This window comes from Vipera ursinii, assembly GCF_947247035.1.
Source record: "Vipera ursinii genome assembly, chromosome: 13".
In the NCBI taxonomy this organism is placed as follows: Eukaryota; Metazoa; Chordata; class Lepidosauria; order Squamata; family Viperidae; genus Vipera; species Vipera ursinii.
In genome coordinates, this window is record NC_139526.1 from 670,393 (window position 1) to 692,283 (window position 21,891).

Consider the following 21,891-nt stretch of genomic DNA (forward strand, 5'->3'; position numbering starts at 1 on the left):
CAGGAACAACTAATATACTACAGATCTTTATGTGCTGAGTTAGTGGGACTGGGTTTAATATTTGCAGGGTTTAGCAGGTCCTGGGATTATTATCATTATTATTATGGTTTAGCGCACAGTCAGCCAGATGTTCAGACTCAATTTGGCATTTTTATCCATACATCGAGTCCTTCCCAAGGACCTGGGATAGGCAGTTGTTGGTATTTGATGGTGTTAGAGGCATCATTGCAGGATGGAATCTGTTCCATGAGCTAAGCTGCCTTTTGCATTTGACTGATGGGGATTTTGTCAATGCTGATGAGGTTCACATCATAAAATCATAATATAGTTGGAAGCGACCTTGGAGGTCATCTAGTCCAACCCCCTGCTCAGGCAGGAAACCCTATACCATTTCAGACAAATGGCTGTCCAGTCTCTTCTTAAAAGCTTCCAGTGTTGGAGCATTCACCACTTCTAGAAGCAGGTTGTTCCACTGGTTAATTGTTCTAACTGTCAGGAAGTTTCTCCTTAATTCTAGGTTGCTTCTCTCCTTGATTAGTTCCCATCCGTTGCTTCTTGTCCTGCCTTCAGGCGCTTTGGAGAATAGCTTGACTCCCTCTTCTTTGTGGCAGCCTCTGAGATATTGGAACACTGCTATCATGTCCTTCTCTTCATTAAACTATACATACCCAATCCCAGCAGCCGTTCCTTATATGTTTTAGCCTCCAGACCTCTAATCATCTTTGTTGCTCTTCTCTGTACTCTTTCTGGAGTCTCGACACCTTTTTTACATTGTGGTGATTAAAACTGGATGCAGTATTCCTGGTGTGACCTTACCAAGACATTGTAAAGTGGTATTAGTACTTCACATGATCTTGATGCTATCCTTCTGTTAATGCAGCATAGCACCATGTTGGCTTTTTTGGCAGCTGCCGCACACTGCTGGCTCATATTTAAGTGATTGTCCACTAGGACTCCGAGATCCTCTCACAGTTACTACTATTGAGCAAGGTACCACCTATACTGTGCCTGTGCATTTGGTTTTTCTTGCCTAAATGTAGAACCTTACTTTTTTTCATCATTGAATTTCATTTTGATAGATAGCGCCCAGTGTTCAAGTCTGTCCAGATCCTCCTGTATTATGCTCCAGCTGTTTTGCGATTGCACCCACGGTGCCTATGACAAATGGTGATCTCCTCCAGGTATGTGCAATGCCGCTTTAGCTGGTTCCCTCCCCAGCTACACTTGGTAAGGGCTCGTGTACCATCAGCCAGGTGCTAAAGTAGCACAGGTGGTATGCGCCTGGTCTAGAGGAAACTCTAACCACTTTGAAACTAAAACTACAAAAGAAGAACCACTAAACCTTGCAAGAAGAATGTGCCCAAATTGAACATAATAATGATCAGACAAATTCTAAAAGAATTGATCCCTTAGAAGGAGAGAGATGGAAACATGTCACTGATAGAAAAAAAGATAAACCTAGAACAAAACCCCTGTCCAGCCCAACACACTCTGATGCAGCCCCACTGATGCTGAGCAATCGATTCCATAGATTGTCCCTGGAAGAAAACATGCAGACACCTAGAAAAGAAGCATCATCAAATGTCCACAAAATAGTAGCAACCTCAAGTGCTTCTGTAATAGAAAAATACTGCATAACTCCCTAGGGAAAAAAGGCGAGTGTTGTTGATAGGAGATTCAATTCTCAAGGGAACAGAATCAGCCATCTGTAGACCAGATAGTCAATCCAGAGAGGCATGTTGTCTCCCTGGAACAAAAATCAAAGGTGTGGCTGAGAACTTAACCAAAATAATAAAACCTACAGATTACTACCCTTTCCTACTACTACACGCAGGGACAAATGGGCCTGAAAACAATACTGAGTGATTACGAACAGCTAGCAAGAAGGTCAAGGAGTTAGGTGCACAAGTACCGGTAGGTTTTTTCATCTATACTTCCAACAAAAGGTCAACATGCAGTAAGAGAATAAAGGATTCTAGAAGCGAACCACTGGCTAAAGAGTTGGTGTCACCAAAAGAACTTTGGATTCCTGGACCATGGTCTGCACTACCTCCATGATGGGCTTTTGGCAAAGGGCAGGCTGCACCTCACAAAAACTGGGAAGAATGTTTTCGGAAAATGCCTGGCTCAACTTATCAGGAGGGCTTTAAACTAAAACTGAGGGGGGAGAGTGACCAATCTGAGGATCTCCAGGACCTAATTCCAAGCAAAAACCCCAAGAAAACAAATTAAATGATGAGGTAAGGGGGGATGGGAAGGAATACAACTCAAACACCAAATAGGAGACATGGGAAGCACACCCAGAGTCAGACATAAAGGTCTCAAATGCCTATATACAAATGCTCAAAGTCTGTGGAACAAACAGGGTAAACTAGAATTAATACATGAAGGTAGATATGATGTAATCGGAATTACTGAAACTTGGTGGGATATAACCCATGAGCGGAACACACTGATAGAAAGATACAAAGTGTTAAAAAAAACCAGGCCCCATAAAAGAGGAGGTGGAGTTTCACTATATGTAAAAGACCACTATCTTGCTACAGAAATGCATGAGACCAAAGACAAAAGCCTCCTAGAACACACATGGGTCAAAATAAAAGGGAAAAAAAAGAATGACATTGCCATAGGTGTATGCTACAGGCCACCAACCCAAGAAGAAAAAATAGATGTACTTTTTACCAACCAATTATTAAATATATGTAGGAAACACACTACAATAGTCAGGGCTTTTTTTGTCATAGAACCCTCAGAACGGATTTCTGGCACCTTTTTTTTTGGATGGAACCTTGTAGGGTAGGCAAGGTGGGTTGTGTGGTGTGTGTGAGTTCCGGCACCTTTTTTTTTCTTCTTCAAAAAAAGCACTGACAATAGTAATGGGGGACTTCAATTACCCTGACATCAACTGGCAGACTAATTCTGCAGCATGAGAAATCGAATAGATTCCTGACCAACCGAGTTGACAACTTCTTGTCCAAAAGGTAGAGGAGGGAACTAGGGGACAGCCATACTGGACTTAATTCTTTTGAACAGAGAAGTAATGATAGAGGGAGTTGAAACTGCAGGAACGTGGGTGAGAGTGACCATATCATATTGGAATTCAATATAATGCAAACACAAACAATAGAATATAACGATACCAGGGTCTTAGATTTTAAAAGAGCTGATTTTAACAAACTCTGAGAGAGCTTGGAAAAGATTCCTTGGATGAAAATCCTAAAGGGGAAACAATTCAAGAAGCTTGGGAAACTCTGAAAAATAAGATTATAAAAGCCCAATCCATCACAGTGCCACTGAACAAGAAAAACAAGAAATCTAACAAGAAACCAGTATGGCTGCACAAAGATCTCTCTGATAAACTCAAAGACAAAAAGTACAAGTACTAAAATGGAAAGAGAAACACATAACTAAGGCTCTCTACATGGGGCTGCCCTTGAGGACCACTCGGAGGCTTCAACTGGTGCAGAATGCAGCCGTGTGAGTTGTGATGGGGGTTTCCCGATACTCCCATGTAACACCTCTACTCCGCGAGCTGCATTGGCTTCCGGTTGCCCTCCGGGTGAGATTCAAGGTGCTGGTGATGACCTATAAAGCCCTAAATGGCTTGGGTCCTGGATATTTGAGCGAACACCTGCTGCCGGCATCAAGCTCCCTTTGTCCTGTGCGCTCCCACAGGGAGGGTCTCCTCAGGGTACTGCCGGTAAAAGATTGCCGGTGGACAATACCCAGGGGGAGGGCCTTCTCTGTGGGTGCGCCGGCCCTTTGGAACCAGCTGCCTGTAGAGCTTAGGACTGCCCCTGACCTTCGCTCATTCCACTGGGACCTGAAGACCTGGCTCTTCGAGCTTTCTGGCCTAGACTGAGAGTATTAACTGGGGTTTTAATTGTATTTTTAATTGTAATTGGGTTATATTTCAAGGTTAGTGTAATTATTTTAATTGTTTTTAATTTTTGTAAATTGTTGCATTGTTTTAAAAAACCTTGTGAACCACCCTGAGTCCTACGGGAGAAGGGCGGTATATAAGTTTAATAAAATAAAAATAAATAAATAAATAAATAGAATACCAGCAGATAGCCCAAATCTGCAAAGAAGAAGTCAGGAAACCAAAGGCTCAGAATGAACAAAGACTTGCAACAAAAGTCAAAGATAATAAAAAAAAGTTTCTTTCAACATATACTGTAAATAACAAGAAAAAAAATAAAGGAAACAGTTGGTGCACTAAAGAGAGAAGACAGCAAGCAAGCAACAAGCAGAAGAGAGAAAGCAGAGCTGCTTAACTCATTCTTTGCATCGGTCTTAACACAAAAAGAAATTATAGCCCAATCTACCAAAAACATCTGTAAAAGACGGACTAGAAATAAAAATTAAAATAAGCAAGAAAATGGTAAGAGAACACCTGTCTGACCTTGATGAATATAAATCACCGGGGCCTGATGGACTACATCCCAGAGTTCTGAAGGAGCTGGCAGATGTTATCTCAGAACCATTGTATCATCTCAGAACCATTGTATCATATCTTTCAAAAATCCTGGAACACATCAGCAGGGGAATTACCTGAGGATTGGAAAAGAGCTGATGTGGTTCCCATCTTCAGAAAAGGGAAAAAAAACAGACCCAGGAAACTACAGGCCAATCAGCCTAATATCAATACCTGGGAAGATACTGGAAAAGATAATCAAAAAATAGATCTGTGAACATCTAGGAACAAACACACTTATAACTAGAAGACAGCACGGGTTTATTAAAAACAGATCATGTCAAACCAATCTTAGTTCATTCTTTGACCAAGTGACTAAATTGGTGGACCAGCGAAATGCTGTGAATATAGTATACCTAGATTTCAGCAAGGGATTCGACAAAGTAAACCACAACCTACTAGAAAAAAGTGGGATAGACAGCATCACCACCAGATGGATTTGTAACTGGCTGACAAAACATACTCAAAGAGTAGTCCTTAATGGTACTACATCTACATGGAGGGAACTAAGCAGTGGGGTATCACAAGGTTCTGTCCTAGGCCCAGTACTCTTCAGCATCTTCATAAACAACTTAAATGAGGGAATAGAAGAGGAACCTATCCAATTTGCAGATGATACTAAGCTGGCAGGAATAGCCAACACCCTAGATCAGACATGTCAAGTTGCGACGTCACGTGATGTCACGTGACCTATTGGAGCTTTTCCCCCATTGCCAGCAATGGGGTGGGCACGGTTTCATTGTGGTCCAGCAGTTTGACACCCCTGCCCTAGATGATAGGCTCAAGATCCAGAGGGATCTCTGACAGACTTGAACACTGGGCCCTATCTAACAAAATGAAATTCAATGTAGAGAAAAGTAAAGTCTTACATTTAGGCAAGAAAAACCAAAAGTACACATATAGATTGGGTGAAACCAGGCTTAACAGCAGTACCTGTGACAGGGATCTTGGACTCTTAGTGGACAATCAATTAAACATGAGCCAATAGTGTGCAGCAGCAGCCAAAAAAGCCAATGCAATCCTTAGTTACATTAATAGAGGGATTCAATCAAGATCACCTGAGGTACTAATACCACTCTATAAAGCCTTAGTAAGACTACACCTAGAATACTGCAACCAGTTTTGGTCTCCGCACTATAAAAAAGATGTTGAGACTCTAGAAAAAGTGCCGAGGAGAGCAACAAAGATGATTAGGGGACTGGAGGCTAAAACATATGAAGAACAGTTACAGGAACTGGGCATGGCTACTCTAGAGAAGAGAAGGACCAGGGGAGACACGATAGCAGTGTTCTAATATCTGAGGGGCTGTCACAGAGAGGAGGGGGTCAACCTATTTTCCAAAGCACCTGAAGGCCAGCCAAGGAATAACAGATGGAAACTGATCGAGGAGAGATTCAATCTGGAAATAAGGAGAAATTGTCTGACAGTGAGACCAATCAATCAACGGAACAGTTTGCTTTCAGATGCTGTGGGAGTTTCAGCACTGGAACTGGACTGCCATGTGTCAGAAATGGTGCAGGGTCTCCTGCTTGGGCAGGGGGTTGGACTAGATGACCTACAAGCTCCCTTCCAACTCTGCTATTCTAAATGAATGCTGGCTGAGGTCTTAGAGAAAAGCAAGACGTTTATCTAGCAACCAAACCAGCTTTAACTGTCCCTTATTATACAGCTTTGATGCAGCTGATGCAAATTATACAACTGAGGACACAATCATGTCTTTGTGGCTTGTCCAGACTCCTGTGCCTTGCTATGTGTGAAGAGGGCCCACGGCATGTTCTAGAAACAGATGTTAAAACCAATGGCTTTGAACATTGTGCTACGCCATGGTGTGCTTCGTGGTGGTGGAAGAAACAAAGGCAGTTCACTGAGTTTGCACAGCCATTCAGCAGCCTTTGCTTTCCAGAAATCTGTCATCTCCAAGTAAGGTAAAAATCTGAAGGAGCCAGGACTGATCTCCACATGCCTGCCACAGGCAAAGACGTGGTGTGAGGACCTAGCGGAGAAACGGGTTGGATCAGCAGCAGGGGGAAATGGGTTCCAGTTCTGCCTCAGCTGCAGAAGCTCCCCGGGGGATTTGGGCAACTCATCTCTCTCAGCGCAGCCTACCTCACAAGGTTGTTGCTGTGGTCAAAATACACGGCTTGTATTGCACTACAAGTGGATTATATCTATCTCCTGAAAATACTAGCACTTTGCATAAGGTACGGACACAGATATGCCCTTAACCTGCACGGTTACTGAACGCAAGCTACATTCATGGGTGATTGTGACTGGTCGCGATGCAAGGGAGATATCGGGCCAACTAGATTAAACCTTTTCTTGGACAGAACACAACCCATTGTCAAAGCTGCATCCCTCGACATGCTAAGTAAGCAGTTTGCCGGCTTAACCGTTGCTTACAATAACCTTTATTGGCACGACTGGAATTTGCAAGCCAAGCACAAACGAGCAAACCCGGAGGGTTTCACGTGTAGAGTACAGTAACCCAACAGGGGTCGGCAGCCCCGTCCAAGGTAGGCCGGACAACAAAGCTCATAACTGACCGAAGATGATGGGCCGGGGTGGTCGAACAGGGGCGGGCAAGGCGGCTGGCGGCGTCTTAGCTTCGTGGGGCCGATAAAGAACCGTTGTCCTCCGCCTCCGGGTTGGGCGAGGATACAAAGAGGGCCGAGGCTCCGTGCAGATCTTCCCCTCGGGTCGGCGCGAACGTCGGCAGCCTCCACGGCCAGGGACGGGTCCGGGGAGGGCCTCCGGGCGGGCGGGCGGGCGGGCGGGCGGCGTCTCGGGCCGGGGCGCAGCGGCAGGAGCGGCAGGAGCGGCAGGAGCGGCAGGAGCGCGGGCTGCGCGGCCGGCGGGCGGGCAGGTGGTGGCGCCAGCTCGCCCGTCCCCGCCCGCCGCCGCCGCCGCCCCCTCCCCTCTTTGCCTTGGCAGCTCGAGGCGGCGGCGGGACGATGGAGGGCGCTTCCTTCGGAGCCGGCCGGGCGGGCGCGGCGGTGGAGCCGGCGGAATTCGCCAAGCGGCCCCAGACCCTCCTCAGGGTCCTCGCCGGGGTAAGAGCCCCCTCCCCCCCATGCCCCTTGCTGCCCGCGGGAAAGGCGCGGCGCCGCAGCCCGGGGCCGCGCGACTCCTCCCGCCTGCCGTGGCGCGGGGCTCCGGGGAGCCCCTCGGGATCGCCAGAGCTCCCCTCCTCCTCCTCCTCGTCCTCCTCCTCGTCCCATCGTCCGCAGCCAGCCCGGGAGCCGGGAAGGTGCGTGGCCGGAGAAGGGGAGAGCGGCCGGCCCTCCCCCCGTTTCTCCAGCGACCAGATGGAGCCCCGGGGCTTTCCGGGGGGCTCCTGCTGGGCGGCCCGGCCCCGCCGCCCCCGAGGCCAGAGGCGACGGAGGCGCCGATGGCGGCGTCTCGCTCCCGCCCAGGGCCGCGGCCGGCAGCGCGGGGGGCTCCCGAGGCGCCCGGGGACTCCCGGCTCGGCGGCGGGGAAGCGATCGCGGCCTCCCGAGGACGGCGGCCGCCTTCGGGGGAGCGAGCTTCGACGGAGCCGCCCTCCTGCCCCACCTCGGCGGCGACGGGAGCCCCCGGCCCCTCCTTGGCGAGGCCGCCCCTTCCGCGGCCCCTCCCCGCCCAGGTGGGCTCCCCGCTGCGGGCCGAAGCCGCTGCGGCTCCGCTGCCTCTTTGGAAGGGCCGCAGGGACCCGCTCGCCGTCTGCCGGGTGAGGAAGGCGGTGGGTGCTTCGGCCTCTCAGCTTGCAGGCAATGTCATTAATGGTCTACGGGCAATTATGCGAATTGCTACCATTAAAATAATCAAAAAGGAAAGGATTGAAAATCTATATTGGAAAATGTTAGGCGGGGGGGGGGGAACCTTTGGTTTAACGTTTTAAGTCAAAAGGGAAACACCCTCGTGAAGCATATAGTGCTTCCAGAACAGGTTTTCCTTCATAACTTGTTTTGAACGTCTTAACTCAGACTGAAGTATAATCTAGAGGAGGTTGTCATCTGAGCATTTGTTGTTGTTAGCTGCAAAGTCATGTCCGACCCATCACAACCCCTTGGACCACGTTCCTCCAGGCCTTCCTGTCCTCTACCATCTTCTGGAGTCCATTTAAGCTCATGCCTACTGCTTCAGTGACTCCATCCAGCCACCTCATTCTCTGTCATCCCCTTCTTCTATTGCCCTCAATCTTTCACAGCATTAGGCTCTTCTCCAGTGAGTCCTTCCTTCTCATTAGCTGGCCAAAGTGTTTCAACTTCAGGATCTGGCCTTCTAAAGAGCAGTCAGGGTTGATCTCCTCTAGGACTGACCAGTTTGATCGCCTTGCAGTCCAAGGGACTCGCAGGAATCTTCTCCAGCACCAGAGTTCAAAGGCCTCAATTCTTTGGCGCTCAGCCTTTCTTATGGTCCAACTTTCACTGCCATACATTGCAACTGGGAAGACCATAGCCTTGACTATACGCACTTTTGTTGACAGGGTGATGTCTCTGCTTTTTAGTGTGCTGTCTAGATTTGCCATGGCTTTCCTCCCCAGGAGCAAGCATCTTTTAATTTCTTGGCTGCAGTCCCCATCTGCAATGATCTTGGAGCCCAGGAAAATAAAATCTGTCACTACCTCCATTTCTTCCCCATCTATTTGCCAGGAATTGAGAGGGCCGGATGCCATGATCTTGGTTTTCTGAGCATACACAGAGTATTACATATTCTCCACTTCCTCAGACCACATTCACGTGGAAACTCATTTCCTGAATTAACCCATTTTCTGGACCTGCACAATGCCATGAATGCACTAAATTAGGATGGGCCTATCCAATATCATAAACCAGATTAAAATTAGTCAGAAGTAGCATTTGAACCCATGAAGTCACTAGACCAGTGTTTCTCAAACTTAGTGACTTTAAGCTGTGTGGACTTCAATTCCCAGAATTTTTCAACCAGCTTTTCCCAGTAGTTTGCTGGCTGGGGAATTCTGGGAGTTGAAGTTCTCATAAGTTAAAATTAGACCTTTCCCTGGCCTATTTAAATGTTTTGGTCTTATTCAGCTATGGATTATCTTCTGAAAAATACATGTTTATGCACAGGGGAGGGGGAGAAATAATGTATGGCCATGAAAGGAAAGGAAATTATCTGTGATAGTAACAGAGTGACATTGTTGAAGGCTTCTGTGTTGTGTGCAAGAACAGCAACATGTTTGTCGCCAGGGCCATATTGTTTAGAGACCACCTTTTCAGCCTTTAGGGTTCTTGTTCATCTCGCTGTGTTTTGAGAGGATCAGTGGAAACCAATAAAATAGGCTGGAGTAGCCTGTTGACAGAATTGTCCTGCTCAGGCTGCAGGCCGTAGTCTGGAGGGTTACAGCAGCCCCAGAGAGGAACTGGCCACTTAGACGCAGCAGCCAGTGGCTGCTGATCAAACCCAGAGAGATCCTCTTGGCAGCTGTTAGGCTACAACCGCAAGCAGCCCTTATTTTAACTCCCCCACCCACCTCCTGAAGGTGATTGCCCATTCTGACCAGCCCTTGCTGCTAGCAAAATTATCTTCTATTTTGTGGGCACTCTCACAAAATGGCTGTCATGGGCTGGACTTATTAATGACAGCTCCCCAAATGGCCATGACCGTTTCCCAAATGCCCACTTATCAGAAGGGAAATGAGTAAGATTGCTCCCCTCGAAATGCTTCTGTCAGCTTGACTGGGTTTTTTCCTTTATTTCTGGGCAAGCGACTGGGCTTCCAAACTAAGTTAAAATCAGCCGAGCCACCAATACACGGTGAAGGTTGGCATTAGTCTGCCCGCCCTTCTTCTGTAAAGCTGACCGCCTCTCCCAGAGCTGTAGCAGCTGCAAATTGGGTAGGCAGCCCCTCTGCGAGGTTTCGAGGCCTGCAGTAAACCTGCTGAACAGCCCAGAGCCTCACTTCACCCAAATGGTTTCTGCAGGCCCTCAAGATTTCTCTGTGCCATATGAGATTGTTTGTTTACTGTTGCTAAACTTTGCATTAGTATCACACAATACAAAGTTATTACCTTGTCAACAAGATTCTGCTGGGGACTTTATTAGATTCTTAAGGATGCTCTTCTCAGCCACAAGATGCAACGATAACTGAGTCATCAGCCTGCAGTGGATGAGCTTCCATGATGTGGACGCTGAGATGAAGAGATGAAGGAAGCCAAACGTATCATTTTCACAAGCTGGAATCTCCCTTGGAAATTCCTCTGCTTGAGAACAGCAACTTCCACCTCCTCAGGGAAGCAGTTCTGGCGTGATGACGTGCTCCTTGGATATTTCTTCCCTTCAAATGTGGCCCTTTTTCTCTTCATTTTTTGGGCAGGAAAGCACATGAATATAAAATAATGGAAGGGACCTTTGAGGTCTTCTAGTCAACCCCTTGCTCAAGCAGGAGACCCTAGTCCATTTCAGGCAAATGGCGCTCTGGTCTCTTTAAAAGGTCTCCAATAGCATCCACAACGTCTGGAGGCAAGAACAAACAAGCTTGGATGATGGTCACCGGGCACAGAGGCTTCGTCTCCTGAGCTTCCGGACTCGTGCTGAGCATGTAATGTTCCAGCAGAGAGACGTTCCCTGAGGATGGGGGGGGTCTGAAAGCTCGGGAGACGAAGCCTCCGGTCCCGGTGACCGACCCAGATGGGATCTTGCAACGTAGATTCATCTTCATTCGAAACAAGCTTGGATTGTTTCTTCTATGCAAAAATGGCTGTAATAATATCACTGCCGGTGGTTCTTGCCTCGCAGCCATTTGTTGAATAATCCTCTAAAGCTTCGGCGGCCCTGAAAAAAGTCCTCACACTTGCGACTGGCACAGCACCCCCACCCCCTCAGGATGAACGTTTGGGTGCTTGTCAACCAGCCTGTACTTAGGAGGTTCGAACCCCCCCCCCCCTTTGCAACCTTCCCAGGCTGGCTTCCAATAAGCAGAGTTAATGGGGAAAGCGGGATTTGCTTGATGACCACATGACCCACTTAACAACTAGTGATTCAGTTAACAATTGTGGAAAAACGGTCATAAAATCGTTTAACATCCTTGTTTAGCAACAGAAATTCTGGTCCCAATTGTGGCTGTAAGTGAAGGACTGCCTGCATTAGTCCATCCCTGGCAGTTATTTTTAGGCAGAGGGGCTGCGGTTATGTCTTGAGAAGTTTGTAGATTTCAGTGAAGAAAGTGACCTAAGAATTGGAGATAAATCGGGGATGGGCTCGGGAACATCAACAATGCTACCAGAGTTGGGCTCTGAGTAAGATGCATTTCTTGAGATTATCTAGTCCAACCCTCTGCTCAGTGTAGAAATCCACTATAGCAACCATGGCAGCCGTCCAGCTTCTTTTCCAACAGCTGTAATGAAGAAGAGTCCACGGCTGCTTCCCACGGCCCCTCTTTCGTGGCCAAGCGCCTCTCGCCATTGTGCGACTGTTCCTGATGTCCATTTGAAGTCTACTCTCTTGTAATTTAACTCCATCGTGTATAGATGCGGAATAGGTGGTAGCTGGCTCAAGAGTAGTAACTGTGTGAGGGATCTCGGTGTCCTAGGGCAGGGCTTTTCAACCTTTTCACAGATTGTACCACTTTTAGGATGTGGCAATATTTGAGTCCGGTCACCTAGCAAGGTGTCAAAAACTTGATGACCCCCCCAAAAAGGAATAAAAGCGTAAGCGACTTACAACGGTTTGCTTAGTGACTGTTCAAAGTTACAACAGCACTGAAAAAAGTGACATGACCATTTTTCACACTTACAACTGTGGCAGCATCCCCAGGGTCATGTGATTTACATTTGGATGCTTGGCAGCTGATTCACACTTATGACGGTCACAGTGTCCCAGGGTCCCGTGATCCCCTTCTGCAACCTTCTGACAAGCAAAGTCAGCGGGGAAACCAGATTCACAACTGTGTTACTAATTTAACAACTGCAGTGATTCACGTAACAAATGTGGCAAGAAAAGTCGTAAAATGGGACAAAACTCACTTAGCAATATAAATTTTGGGCTCAATTGTGGTTGTAGGTTGAGGACTATCTGTGCACCCACTTACCACACTTTTAATGGGAAACCTGTGCCTGTTTCTCTGACATTAACCTTTGCACTGTTCTGTCCCCGTCTCTCTTCTGCTTGCTTCAAAGAAGCTGACAGGAGATTACGGGGGCTTTGGGTGTGTGTGTGTGTGTGTGGCTTCTGCCATTGAAGTGGGGGCACGGGGAGGTGTATCGAGGTGCTAGTTGGTTATCTCCCCCCAAAGGTTCCCTAACCTTAAAACAGCTTTTGGGTGGCAACAGTTACCCAGCATGAGGGGCTCAGAAGAAAGAGATGCTGGCAATGCTAACTCCCAAGACTGGGGGGCTCAGAGTCATTATAACTTTGAATAGTTGCAGCTGCTTCCCCCCCCATTATTATGTGCTTGGAAGAAGAGTGCAGAGGCAGTCCATGAAACAAACGGGATGCTTTGAAAAAGCTAAAGTCCAGTGGATAGGAATCCAGGCAGGGATCCATCTCCTCTATCTCTGCAATTAGTATGAATTTTTCAAAAAGTATCATTTTACTGAAATACAGGCTCTGAAGCAACCCAAGGCAAGGAGCAGCAGGACAAGGGATTGAAAAGCACACAGCTCCATTGTCAACGCTACTAACATCGGACATTCTTGCTTTGACAATATATGAAGATGCAGCCATTTTCTCTTTAACCTGTATGTTACTTTTAGAATTGGAATGAGATGATGCTGGGCAGTGGGGGAGAGGAAGAATGTGTATGGGTATGAGTTAGACATGACAACATTGCAGTAGAGTATTCTTCAAGGTTGTTTGAAATAAGAGACGATAAGGAATGGTGGGTTAGACAACTGGAGGGAAGGTTTGCATTTTAAAATAATTGGAGAATGTGATCTATGACTGTCAATTGGAGGAGGGAATTGTGCTTTGATGCTATGTGTTCAGGGGAGGGGAATTCAGATTTTGGCTTCTACCATGTACGTGTCAATGCCATGTCATTTGAATAAAGAATCTTTAAGGTAAACAATGCCTCGAAGTTCTTTGAAGAGTAACATCTGCCGGAACCATGACATCCATTAGGATCCCTGCCGTCTTGCAATCCTTCTGGGTTTTGTTCCTGAACTTGCCCCAAACTCAGCCTTTCCCATCACTACCACACAACCGTGGCACAGAATTGGAAGACTCTCTGTGTCGGGTGGTGCGACTTGTTGCTCGATGCAGACTTGCTAAAGCATTTTGGACAGGCTGCCCACTGTCTCCCCAGCAGTCCTGCAAAATGCCTGCTTGACACCCTTTATCATACAGAGAATCTCAGCCTCACAAATCTCACTGAATCTGTTATCATGGCCTTAATTTGCCCTGAAGACATTGAGTTTTCTTTCATTTCTTCAGGTGTCTGAGGCCATCCAATACACCTCAGGTAAATTAAACTGGTTATCTAATCTGAACATTGATATAAACCAGATGTCCAGTTTGCTTTTGTCTATGATCTAGAGAGTGCACTTCTATATTAGAAATTTTAAATGAATTTTCTGCTCACAATGCACTGAGTATATTAGCATTGGTGCTGTAATTAAAATGTGCCCCTTTCTAATCTTGCCTGGCCTTTGAACTTAGAGAGGTGTTAAACAAATAGTTTTGCAGCTTTATAAGATTGTTGACAATGTAATGGTTCCTGCAGATCTCAGGGTCTTGACCGATGCCTATACTTGTACTAACTTAATGCAGACCCAAACTGCTGTGGAAATGCTAATCAGTTTGGTTAGTGGTGAAGGCGTCAGTCCAGAAACCGAGAGGCGGTGAGTTCCTTAGGCATGAAAGCAGATCAGAGGTGACTGGGCCAGTCCTTCTCTCTTGGGGTGGTTCTAATGAGGAAATATAGGAGAAGGAAGGAGCATTAGCTATCTTCACTGCCTTGTGTTATTTATAAAAACCATAAGGGTGGGATATAAATAAATAAAAAAATAAATGAGGCTATTTGGAGTGGAGAATAGGAGCTCCGAAGGGCCCTTATGTTGATTATTGGAAGGTCAGCATTGGTCAGCATTTTATTCTTCCGCGCAGTCATGTTATCCAGACATTCCTCTTTCCAACAGCTTGTCTGCTGCTTTTCGATAGTAGAGTAGAGTAGAGTAGAGTAGAGTAGAGTAGAGTAGAGTAGAGTAGAGTAGAGTAGTAGAATAGAATAGAATAGAATAGAATAGAATAGAATAGAATAGAATAGAATAGAATAGAATAGAATAGAATAGAATAGAATAGAATGGAATTGGAATGGAATGGAATGGAATAGAATTGGAATGGAATGGAATAGAATAGAATATGGAATGGACTAGAATGGAATGGAATGGAACAGAACAAGAATAGAATAGAATAGAACAGAACAGAACAGAATAGAATAGAATAAAATAGAATAGAACAGAGCAGAATTGGAATGGGATAGGATAGGATAGGATAGGATAGGATAGGATCTTGGAATGGAATGGAATAGAATAGAATAGAATCTTGGAATGGAATGGAATAAGAATAGAATAGAAAGGTTGAGGGCAAGAGAAGAAGGGGACGACAGAGAATGAGGTATATGGATGCAGTCACTGAACCAGTAGGCGTGAGCCTAAATGGACTCCAAAAGATGGTAGAGGACAGGAAAGCCTGGAGGAACGTTGTCCATGGGGTCGCGATGGGTCGGACACGACTTCACAGCTAACAACAACAACAGAATTAGAACAGAATAGAATAGACCTGGAAGGGACCTTGGAGGTCTTCTAATCTAGCCCCCTGCTCAAACAGGAGAACCTATGCCATCTCAGACTGATGATTGTCTAGTCTTTTCTTAAAAATCTCCAGTGATGGAGTGACAATAATCAGTCCTGCCTTTTTCCAGCCTTCCAGGGTTTTTCCCCAAGCAGCTTCCAAGCTCTGCCCATCTCTTCTGGTCAGAAAGCCCAGCAGTTCCTCTGGTCATCTGGCCCCGGGGACTTACTGTAGCTCCTCTGGGCTGCTTTGATTGCTTCTGCCACATATGCTAGAAACCCATCCGTGGTTCTTTAAAATGCTCTTTGAAACTGACTCTGCTGGCCCCCATCACAGAGGCATGCACTGTTGTCATCTGGTCAGGTTTTGAAAGGATGAGCTTGTACTTGTTTTTCCTCTTCCCTTCCCAAACATTTTCCCCCTTGTGATGTATGTTTTATACAATAATCAGAGGATGAAGACCTTCTCAGATACACAAATATAGGCGTTCTTGATCCTCCCTTGATATGTTTTAGCATGTTTTCTCTGACATATGTTTTGAGGATGGTCCAGAAATGGAACACGGTATAATATGAACCCTGTTGGAAAGAGCTGAGGTTTCAACTGCACATTGTTCCTCTTTCCTTCACCTGCCTCCCCCTCCCAATTGCAGGTGTTCTCCATTGTGGTGTTTGGCTCCATCATCAATGAGGGTTACGTGAACACAGATAATTCCCCTGTGCTACGCTGCATCTTCAACAGCAATGAGGGAGCCTGCAACTATGGCATCGCAATTGGGTTGCTGGCCTTCTTGGCCTGCAGCTTCTTCCTGGTGATGGATGTCTACTTCCAGCAGATCAGCAGCGTGAAGGACAGGAAGCGCATTGTCCTCTTGGACCTTGGCTTTTCCGGTATGTCTGATGGGAGGGGGCAAGGGGCTTGAGTTAACACGGGCTGGTTCACACCACGTAGTCAACCCAGGTTCACTAAACATTCTTGTATCCACATAGCATGTGGTGCCAAAATAAACAAACAATATAATGGCTTTGGATCACAGCCTTGTTCCCCAAACAGGCTAAAGCAAACATCATCAGCCTGAACTAGTGGATCCAGTGAGCATGGCTTTGTGCCACAGCTGCCCATGGACAAAGCCTGGATGGGCTGGCACAAGCATGAGATTCAAGGTGCTGGTAATGACCTATAAAGCTCTAAATGGCTTGGGTCCGGATTATCTAAGGGAACACTTGCTGCCGGCATCAACTTCCCATCGTCCTGTGCGCTCCCACAGGGAGGGCCTTCTTAGGGTACTGCCAGTTAAGGAATGCCGGCTGGTTATTCCCAGGGGAAGGGCGTTCTCTGTGGGCGCGCCGGCCCTTTGGAACCAGCTTCCCACGGAGCTTAGGACCGCCCCCGACCTTCGCTCATTTTGGACTTGAAAACTTGGTTTTTTGAGCTGTCTGGCCCAGACTGAGGGGTTTTAATTATTTAATTAATGGGGTTTTAGTTAAGTTCAGGGATTAATTTAATCTTAATTTTAATCAATTTTAATTTTATGTGATGTATTTTAACTTTTAATTTTCCCTGTAAACCACCCTGAGTCCTACGGGAATAGGGTGGTATATAAATTTAAATAAATAAAAATAAATAAATTACAAAGTGTTTGACCAACTTCAGATGTGGGAAGAAGGACAATGTTTAATTGTGCTCAATTCCTATGGAAACCCGACCAAAGAAAAGCTTCTCTGCTCTTTATCGCCTCCCCTTCCCCATCAGGTGCACACAGACCGCTTCATTGCCCATCTCCCTTCCTCCCCCTTCCAGCCTTTGATGGCCGAATCCCCGGGAGGGGCTAAGCTGGGCCTGGCAGACCTGATAGGTTATAAATGATAAAACAACGCACTACAGGTGGTCCTCAAGTTACAACCACAATGCAGCCCAAAATTTATGTTGCTAAGTGAAACATTTGTTAAGTGAATTTTGCTCCATTTTACAACCTTTCTTGCCACAGTTGTTAAGTGAATCATTGCTATTGTAAAGTTAGTAACTTTAAGTGAATCTGGCTTCCCCATTGACTTTGCTTGTCAGAAGGTTGCAAATGCAGATCACATGACCTGGCACACTGCCACCGTCATAAATGTGTCAGTTGTCAAGCATCTGAATTCTGATCACGTGACCCTGGGGAGGCTGCAATGGTCGTAAGTGTAAAAAACAGTCATAAGTCATTTTTTCAGTGCCGTTGTAACTGAATGGTCACTACATGAAGTGTTGTAAGTTGAGGACTATCTGTAAGTAGAGCTTCTAAATAAAGCCTACTACAGTATTGTTATAAATAATGCAGGGGGCTTCCAGGGGTGGGGTTGGGGGTGGTAAAAAGTCACATCAGTGGGCATGATCCGTGATGGAAGCCCTGCTTCCCAGCAGAGCAGAGATCACCATGGGCGACAGCTTGTGCGGTCCAGACGTCTAGCCGGAAACCCCTTCCTTGGGCTTTTGGCTGCGGTCCTGGTTCTGCCCTTTGGGACAGCAGGGGCCTCTTCTGTGTGGCAACCCTTCTGATATCGGGGGGGGGTCCCACATCTCCCCTCAGAGACCTTTTCTGCAGGTTGAGCATGCTCAGGACTTTCACTGTTCCTGACAGGCTGGTTTCCATCCCAGTAGCTCTCCTGTAAATTGACTCGAGTTTGTCACTGCCCATTTGAACTGTGGGTGCCCCAAGATGGACATGGTGTTCCAATTGGGGTCTGACCAGGGCAGAGAAGGGCGGCATGGTTTCTTCCCCAGGATTTCTCCTGTTTCTCCACCCCAGGATAGCAGCTGCCTGGGGTTGCAGTGCAGGACTTTACTTTTTCCCTGCTCACTTCAGCCCAGGGCTTGAGGTCTTCTTGGCTCTTCTCTTCTCAGCTTGTGCTCTAGTCACTCTTCTCAACAGAGCAGACGTTACAAGCATCCCCTCCAATCTCTCATCTAGGTCCCTGATCCGCAACTGAAGCAGACAGGGCCCAGGACCGAGAGATGCAGCACAGGCCTTGAAACTGCTCTCAAGCAGTATTTTAGTATTTTAATTTAGCCCATGTTTTATCAAGAGAATTTTAGGAGAGATTTAAAGGAGTTATGACAAAGTTCCAGTTATGCTGTGCCTAAAGGCACCCTCTGACCTTTCGAGTTAGAAATTCTGCCCAAAGAGATAAGGCTAGCCTGGCATAATTTGATGGCCACAAACCTTGCTTAGTCCTGTTAATTGGAGCATGCTGTCCAAGTGCACACAAACCTCTGGTTTAATAACACACCTGAGGCCCTCGCTCTGAAATGAAGGTGACAGCTCCACAGTTTTACTATTGGGGATAATAATTGGTCCCCTCTGATTTTCCGGGATTCCAGCAGCCCTCCTGGAGTTTGCAAAGGCTACTCTGAGTGGTTGTGCCACCACCTCCACAAGTTCCTTGGTCTACCTTGAAATCTATCCAGCCAACAAGGGTGCTGACTGTTATTTCTGCTTGACAGGCTTCTGGTCCTTTCTCTGGTTTGTGGCGTTCTGCTTTCTGGCCAACCAGTGGCAGCAGACACCTGCCAACAAAGGGGCATCACAAGGAGGAGATGCTGCACGAGCAGCCATTGCCTTCTCATTCTTCTCCATCATCTCCTGGGTAAGAAAAACAAGTTCCGGGCTTCCCCTGCCCAGAGCTAGTAGCCTTGCAGGCTCTAATTCAAGGGTATGACTCTCAAATAAACTAGAATATTTATTAATAAAGAAATATTATTAATAAAGAATATTATTAATAAAGAATATTATTAATAAAGAAATCCAGTAGCAAGGAAATTGTCAAAATAAGCATACATCTCCGCCTTAACTGTTAATGTTTTAAAATGCTATATTTCTACTCTTTGTGCCCTGACAAGAAAGGCATCTGTATGTGTGTTGGTGCATGTGTATCCAAAAGTCAAGATGGTATACATACTTGTGCCATATGATGTATAGGGGGAAAAAAGGGGGGGGGGTCCTGATTGCACAAGCCTGCCTGCTATCTTGGGGACTTTCTGGGATGTCTGAATTCTGGTGAACAAGACCTGGTGGGGCTTGGGATAAGTTCCTTTAAGATATAGATAAAAATTTGACAGTTACCTCATGCTAATAATTATAAGATAATTTCTCCCAAGGAAGTCAAATAATCAGACGCCCTAGTTTAGAGTTTACTTAATAAAGTTTTGTAAAAAAAACATTAAAAGCCTCTGTTAAAATCAACTAAATCATAGAACCTTTCTGACACTATCTCTTGAGAAGCTGATGCTGAATTCATTATTTCCTGTGTCCTTTGGATAACATGCAACAGAAGGGGTTAAAAGCAGTTCTAGGAAATCAGTGGAAAAACTGTAAAAGGGAAAAGTGTTAATACATGTTTTTCTCTCTACAAATGAGGAAAAATCTAGTTTGCATTTCTTCAGTAAATGAAACAAAGCTTAGACTAGAAAAGTGTGTTTTAATCCTTTCTTACATGTGGAAACTGGCTGGGTGATGGTGGATCAGTCCCGCCCTCTCACCAAATCACTTCTTACAGAGTTTAGGGGTCCCAATTAAAGCATCTCAAACCAATGGGCTTCCATCTGCCACTGGAACATCCCCAGGCAGAGGAGGGTCACCGCCTCCTTTGGTGATTGACACCTTTTGACCTGTTCTCAACATTAGGATTTTTTTCAGCATTCAGATGACTCTGCTATAACTGAAATCCATTATTCTGTGTTCTGGTATCTTGATCTTCTTTTCTGTAATCCCTGAAGATGGTCACATTGTCCTCTCTGGCAATCTTTCCTCATCAGATACAGTTTCCAGTCCACATTTATTCAAAAAAGAGGAAAAAAGGAATTCAACCCTCATAAAAATGAAATTGAGTGTGTCCCAAATGGATTCATTAGCTTTTTTCTCAACTCATAGCAAAATGCAGAGACTAACAATAGAAAATGAATACAGATGCTGCATCTTTGCTCCTTTTTTTTTGCTGGAGGTGAAACTTTGCCCTCATATCTAAGCCTCCTTCCCCCAATTTCTTTTTTAAAATGTCCTGCCACTCTGTAGGTGTTGGCATTAACAAGCAAAGAGTTCTGAATTCTTTGGAACCTTTCTTTTACAATCTGGAGACAATGATGAGATCCTGAACTTTTTTTTTAAAAAAAAAAGATCTGTAATATATTCTCCAGCAGGTAATGGTAAGAATATACAATTATTCTTTAAATTTGTTTACAGTCGCCCGCTCCAACAGACTCTGAGCTGCTCTATATTGTGCCAAGTAGGGGAAAAAAATTACAAAGAAGGCACCAAAGAACCGACCCCTTCTAAGGCGAGGGAGGACAGGCTGCCTCCTCCTCAATGCCATTTGCACAATCATTTTAGAAATTGGGATACTTGGGCAGCAAAAGAAGGGCCCCCTTTTCAATAAAAGCATTCTCAAGAGATGCCCAAGAAGATATAAGAACAAAAGCTTTAACACTTTTGAAATAGGAGATTGCTTGTATATTTGGAAAGTACAAGAGTATCAGAAAGAAAAGAGGCTTTTGATCCAGGCTGGCTCAGGAATTCTGGGAGTTGAAGTCCACGAGTCATAAAAGAGCCAAGGTTGCCTACCCCTGTTCTAGTTAGAGCTTTTGGACTTTAGATGCCGGTACCTGGGGCTAGTTACTGAAGTGCAGCTAGCCTTTCTCCTGTCAGTTTGGAGGGCTTCTCCAGGATCAAACGGATCGACTGCCATTCTTTCCATGATCCACGGGGGCCCCTCCTTCTTTTCAGCTCTCTGGGGCAACTTTAGACCCATTTAGGGTCTCCTGGCAGGACAAAATCAGCCGTGGGGTGCGGAGCTACGATGCAAAACCGGAAGTCTCCCTATGACGCAAAACCTGCCAGCTTAGTGTCATCTGCAATTCGATTCGTTCCCCTTCTATTCCCTCATTTAAGTCATTGATGAAGATATTGAAGAATGCTGGTCTAAGAGGGAACCTAAGTCCTAAGAAACTTTTCTTTGCCGTTACAGGTTGCCCTGACTGTAAAAGCCCTCCAAAGATACCGGATGGGGACTGACATGTCTCTCTTTGCCACAGATCAGTTTGGCCCCGATCCCATGGCAGGATATCCGGGACACCCTCCCACCAGCGGTGGCATCGAAAACACAGAAGCCTATCAGAGCCCACCGTTCTCTGAGACCCTAAACACCAGTCCCAAAGGTTACCAGGTGCCAGCTTACTGAAAGGGCAGGTGATTCCCCCCCCCCCATGAGGTTTCAGAGCAAACCGGAACCAGACCCAGAAAAATGGGCTGACATCCCACAAGGTGCAAGTATAGTCAATAGATTGGTTGCAAGTGTATTGAAAAGTACTTTCATTTTCTTTCTTTCTTTTAAATATGTGGCGAGTTATGTGCTGGGTTAAACTTACTCTTAGCTAATGGTGCAGTGAATTCTGTACAGTGGTTCTTGTCTTATCTGTCCAAGGATATTTTTATATTAAAAAGGAAAAGAACGGCAACAGTGTTCCCTCTAAGCAGGAAACTCTAGAAAAGCTGTACTTCCCATTTCCCTGACTACAGCGGCATTTATGCTTCAAGACACAGGGGTGCTGGAGGGGTGCAGGTTCCCCAAAAGATCAGATGGCAGCCACCACTGCATGATCCAAGCCCTGTTCCTTGTTTGTAGGTGTCACGAACACTCAAGGGACCAGCCAGAG

General features: G+C 46.0%; 1 protein-coding gene across 1 annotated transcript; it reads left to right on the plus strand.

The window, feature by feature from the left end:
- Nucleotides 1–7,428: 7,428 nt before the first annotated feature.
- On the plus strand, nucleotides 7,429–21,435 carry SYNGR3 (synaptogyrin 3; the record flags this gene model as incomplete). The annotated part of the gene is made up of 4 exons (XM_083372510.1): nucleotides 7,429–7,527; nucleotides 15,860–16,097; nucleotides 18,688–18,830; nucleotides 21,204–21,435. 4 exons carry the CDS (start codon nucleotides 7,429–7,431, stop codon nucleotides 21,414–21,416), a joined length of 693 nt encoding a protein of 230 aa, XP_083228636.1. The 3' UTR covers nucleotides 21,417–21,435.
- Nucleotides 21,436–21,891: the final 456 nt, after the last annotated feature.